Source organism: Trichoplusia ni, unplaced genomic scaffold, assembly GCF_003590095.1.
Source record: "Trichoplusia ni isolate ovarian cell line Hi5 unplaced genomic scaffold, tn1 tig00001972, whole genome shotgun sequence".
In the NCBI taxonomy this organism is placed as follows: domain Eukaryota; kingdom Metazoa; phylum Arthropoda; class Insecta; order Lepidoptera; family Noctuidae; genus Trichoplusia; species Trichoplusia ni.
The window spans coordinates 1,775-7,257 of NW_020800176.1; the positions used below are offsets into that span (position 1 = coordinate 1,775).

The 5,483-nt window shown below is 38.2% G+C and overlaps 1 protein-coding gene across 1 annotated transcript; it reads left to right on the forward strand.

Annotated features, from left to right (window-relative positions):
• Positions 1 to 548: 548 nt before the first annotated feature.
• Positions 549 to 2,714, forward strand: LOC113507408 (Golgi-specific brefeldin A-resistance guanine nucleotide exchange factor 1-like). The gene is made up of 4 exons (XM_026890265.1): positions 549 to 640; positions 739 to 887; positions 2,133 to 2,283; positions 2,536 to 2,714. The coding sequence occupies exons 1-4, from the start codon at positions 619 to 621 to the stop codon at positions 2,712 to 2,714; spliced, it is 501 nt and encodes a 166-aa protein (XP_026746066.1). The 5' UTR covers positions 549 to 618.
• The last annotated feature ends 2,769 nt before the right edge of the window (positions 2,715 to 5,483 follow it).

Genomic DNA, 5,483 nt, shown 5'->3' on the forward strand with positions numbered 1-5,483 from the left:
AGAATGTCTTGCTGGACTTATTACATAACTTAAAGTTTATTATTAAAAAAAAAATGTGTAATGTTTTAGTTTTTATTGATATTGATGTTTTCGTAAGTTCTTTACTCCGGAATTACTTTCGAATTAAGTCGTTTAGGCTTCACTGTGACACAAAAAACTTTGTAACAGTCTTCCCCGGGGCGATAAAGATTTGTATTTGCTATTCTGTGTGTAAATAACTGTATCTATTGAATTAATATATTTAATTAACCGCATTTCCTTTTTCTTTTGTGAATTTGTGAGTAGTGCCTTAGTAACGTACCTATATCTAATATTAATTTAGCAAGCAAAACTTATTAATTTTAGATTTAGACTGATTCTAATGATAATGATACCCCAGATGACGGCACTGTCAGCAGCCTTCGAGCGCGCATCACCACCTACCGTCGAGGAGTTGGAGACCAACAAGTCTCGGGAGACGGGAGCCTTGATGGCACTGAACGGACTCGAACGCTGCGCCTCCCTTATCGCAAGACTACCATAAGTTTCATAAAAAATTAAAATATAACTCTCGAATTAAAGTCATTAAGGACCCGCGTGTCGCCGGAGGTTTCATAGACGTTCAAATCACATACTCAAATGTCAGTCAGACATTCGAATGGTCCGTGTATCATGTAAATTAATGTTTGTTATTGGTTTAGCTCACGGTATTTTCTAAGCGATTATTATATTACTTTTTGTATATAATTTTATTTGTAGGAGTAGCACTGGGCCAGTCCAGCAAGGCGCAGTTTGCTCTACGCCGCGCATGCGCAGCGGCGGTGCGACACGCGGACTGCGTGCGCGACTCGCGGCGCCATCTGCTGGAGATTGTCAAGACACTTTATATTGGACGGCTCTTACCTAAGGTAGTGTATTACTAATAGTATTGTATGTTTTCAGAAAAATGTAAATAAATTCGCAGACTATCAAGAACATGAACTATCGAAGACTGCTATCTTTAGTTCTCCGGGCGTCTTATTGAAGCTAACATTTTCAGTGTGTCTTGGTTGCTAACTTCAATAATACGTCCGGGGTGCTGAAGGTTACTTCTAGAAGAATAACAAGCTATAAAGGTTCCAGTCAGATAAGAATTGGATACAGGATCGGAAGCATCGTGAATACTACTCTGTCTTTAGTTCTCCGGGCGTCTTGTTGAAGCTAACATTTTCGTGCGCTTTCGATGCTAACTTCAATAATACGTCCGGGGCGTTAAAGCCTTTCTGACCGAAGAATTACAACAGCTCAACAAGTCTTACTGCTTATTCTCGCTTAATAACACTTGTAGTTGTTCTCTAGTTTCCCATTGAAACAGTATTCAAATACTGCCTAGCAGGAACAACCAAACGAAAAAAAAAAAAACAAGTAGAATAATGACTTTTGTTTGTAGTACAGGTGTACTTGGTATTTGAATGTTGTCGTTTTTTGAAACACTTTTGTTTAACACTTATTTTTTTTACTTGCGTTTAATGTGGTAATGTAATATAATGTCCGCCTCATTTTGTTCATCAGGAAAGAATAACCGTGTCGCCATGAAGATCTAATGACTTGAGTTCTTCGGGCGTCTTATTGAAACTAATATTTCCGAGTCACCTAAATGTTAACTTGAATAATACGCCCGGGGCGCTGAAGGTATTATATTCCTCAAGGAGAAGATTTTTATACTTTGCTGAAGAAACTTCTTCCCCGTGAAGAACCGAAGACTGCTATCTTTAGGTCTCCAGGCGTTTTATTGAAGATAACATTTTCAGTGCGTATTGGTTGCTAACTTCAATAATACGTCCGGAGCGCTTGAGGTTGTCTTCTAGAAGATTCACAATAGATGCAGATAACTCAAATCAATGTTTACGTGATTTTCGTTTTTTGTATTTTAAATGTGTAACTTTTCAGTGGTCGTTTCCGTCGTCGTTGAATTTTAACTTTTATGTGTCTGTGTTATTTGTTTGTGTGTTTTGTATTTTTGCCATATTTTTTAAGTCCATGTTATTTGTGCTCTAACCCTTTTTAGATTGTTATTATTTGAGAATCAACTTATCAATCAATCAAAGCTTGCGCTTATCTAACTACTTATATGACGTGTTGTACTGATGTCGATCCTTGTTCTTAACATGCAGTGGGTGACCCAAGGCACGGAGATGTTCAACCAGAAGCCAGAGCGCGGCATCGAGTTCCTGCAGGAGCATGGAGTGCTGACCACGCCGCTAGACCCGCACGAAGTCGCCATCTTCCTCAGAGAAAACCCGGATTTGGACAAGAAAATGATTCGTGAGTTTCATTGCCTAAATTGCCTAGTTTCTTTGCTTAAAGTTCAATGTTTTTTTTGTAATGTTTCAATAAAAAACGATTTCATTAATTGACCACTTAATATTTGTAGTAAGTTCCACCTACCCATTCATAGACTTAAGAAATAAAAAGGTTTATATTTATTTCTACATGTATGGATTCGATTTTAGGTTTGCCCAGAAAGTTTCTCGTAAATACGACATGGACTTATTTGTCGCTATCTCGTTGTACCAGGTGAATATATCTGCAAGCGCTCGTCTCGCGGTGAAGACGAGGACGGTGGTCCCTCAGTCCTGGGCGCCTTCGCCGACATCTTCGACTACGCCGGCTTGAGGATCGACCAGGCTCTGCGACTGTATCTGGAGACATTCAGACTGCCCGGAGAAGAACCACTCAACTTCCGCGGTATGTAGACATTTAGCTCATAATAAAAAAACATACGAGATTGATTCGTATGCCGCGCATGCGCAGCGACGGTACGACACTTTATATTGGACAGCTCTTACCTAAGGTACTGTATTAATAGTACTATTGTTTTAAAAGCTGCAAATAAATCTTTTTTTTCCTAAAGGCTCTTAAACGACAGACCTAATTATTAAGACCTCTGGTCAATGTTTTTATTCACAATATCGAACATTGACATAAGGGTTTTCGGAGCTAACATTTAAGAAACGTTTTGTTTTTTAATAAATTTAACTTTAATTGTTTTAGATTTTTACTCTGAATATTATACATTTTTTATTAATTGTTCCCATTAACTGCCTTTTTATTCTAGCCCCTGAGAAATAAGCTAGAGTATACATCAAAATTATGTTCGCAGTGTCTAATAGAAGCCGAAGACTTCTTGGCCCCGAACGGCACAGTGTCTCTTATCCGCGAGGCAGCGTACATCTACTCGTACACACGGCAAAATTATCTGCTGTGCAGGGCACACTAACATGCATGTCGGTGTGCATAAAAGAAACGAGTGTATCACACCGTCTATTTAGTTGTCACAATAACTCGTTGTCCACGCACACACTTGCAATTCTTATCGCTAATGTTGCAGGGAATACAAAGCTTATATTTAACATACATACTAATCATCTCCGTGGTTTAATCGTTGAGCAAGTGATACTCGGTGTCTGCGATCGCCGGGCGTCGTAGGTTCAAGACCACTATATTAACTATAATTTTTGTAAGATTTCATAAAATATTTACATTTCTTTGTTCAATTCATTGCTTAACGAAAAAAGGCCTTGTTAATAACAAGGTCTTTATATTTGAATTGGAATGCATTAATAATTTACCCTCTTTAAATGATAATTCATATAATCTATATCTATACTTCTATACTTATACTTACTTACTTATACTTACTAATATATAAAGCTGAAGAGTTTGTTTGTTTGAACGCGCTAATCTCAGGAACTACTGGTCCAAATTGAAAAATTATTTTTGTGTTGAATAGACCATTCATCGAGGAAGGGTATAAACCATCACGCTGCGACTAATAGGAGCGAAGATACAAAGGAAAATGTGAAAAAAATAGGGCAGCTATAAATCATAACTTATATCTTCTACCCACGGACGAAGTCGCGGGCAACAGCTATATTTAATATACCATTAATTAAAAATACAAAATGCCACCTAAAAACGACCATCTTTATCTCGAAATTCGAGAGATGCTAAGAGGATGAGAAATGCGCGTTCTCAAGAATCAGCAGAGGAAAGAGCACATCGATTAAACTCTATGAGAGTTAGTGCCTCAACTTCTCGAGCAAGCTCTGCAGAGAGAGAGATGCGATTAGCAGCTGACAGAGCGAGACGAGCTACATCACGTGCGTCTCAAAGCTTTTCTCAACGAGAACTTAGGCTTACTATTGACCGAGAACAACATGTGTTATCCCGAGAAGCTGAAACTGCTTCACAACGAGAACTACGGCTCACAGCTGATCGCGAACGTCATATTTTACCTCGAGAACCTGAAACTTTTTCCCAATATGAAGACCGTTTCACAAATTATAGGGTGCACCATAATATTATTCGATCGCTTGAAGATGAAAATGAGCATGTACAACGAATAGAGTCGGTACGCGAACGTTACAATTCTTTGAGACAAGATCGATTAATAAGTTTGTCTAATGAAAGATTAAGAATCGAAAATATTCGGTATCTTGAAACGGACGAACAGCGAGAGGCCCGTCTTACCTCAAACAGATTTCGACATAGTCTTAATAACTTACATTTACACATAGCTGATCAATCTAGAATTTCGGTGGCGTGGTCCGACAAATATAAAAGTGGGTTTGCTTATAACCTCGCAATTGATTACAGATCATCTTCTTTCATGGGCAATATGTATGTGCAAAATGTAGTATGTGTTTTTTGTAGTGTTTCTGTTGTTCTGGAGGCAAAATAAATTTGCCTCCTTTCGCAGACCCGCCGGAACTATTGAATTCACTACTTTTGCACATGTTCCATGTGCAATCTAAACAGTTCTTAGACAATATTCGCACTTATAATAGTGCGTTTCAAATGACATCCTTTGGTGCTCAACAAATCTCAAAAGGTCCTTTCATGCCTACTTTTAAGGTACAAGGTCAGGTTAACCATTTGATAGGATCCCTTTTGCCTGAAGACCAACCTAAGTTTCTTCAAATATATTTCGTATCCGACTACAACGAACAGTCGAATATAAGAAATCAATATTTCCCGAATTTAAATACTGAACTAATTTCACAACTTCAAGACATGTTGCATCAGGTTAATTCATATGTATGTTTCAAATCGGCACTAGAAGCTCTTCCTCGATATGATGATAGCAATTATAAAATTGTTATAAATGCCGAAAGGCGTCCAACTCAGGAACATCCTAGGCGTTATAATGCTCCATCCACAAATGAAGTTGCTGTGGTATTGGTCGACCAAGAACGTGATAGGCGTGATATTGTTATCCGGTCCAGAGACAATCGTTTGCAACGTATTTACGAAACCCACAGGGCTTATGACAGTTTGCAATATCCTTTGATATGCTGTCGAGGGGAAGATGGTTATAATTTTGTTTTATACCAAACTGATCCGCATACAGGTGCACCTAATTATAAGATTTCATGCCTTCAATTTTATTGTTACCACTTGCAAGTGAGACGGAATAGGTTGGTATACTTTCAACGTTTTCGTGGCTTATTCAATCAGTTTAT

Excerpts from the sequence above, each read along its gene's own strand:
- LOC113507408 (XM_026890265.1), top strand. The coding sequence starts at position 619 with ATGTCAGTCAGACATTCGAATG. Across the intron at positions 641-738 it reads GTCAGTCAGACATTCGAATG|GAGTAGCACTGGGCCAGTCC; the intron begins GTCCGTGTATCA and ends TTTTATTTGTAG. Across the intron at positions 2,284-2,535 it reads TTTGGACAAGAAAATGATTC|GTGAATATATCTGCAAGCGC; the intron begins GTGAGTTTCATT and ends TCGTTGTACCAG.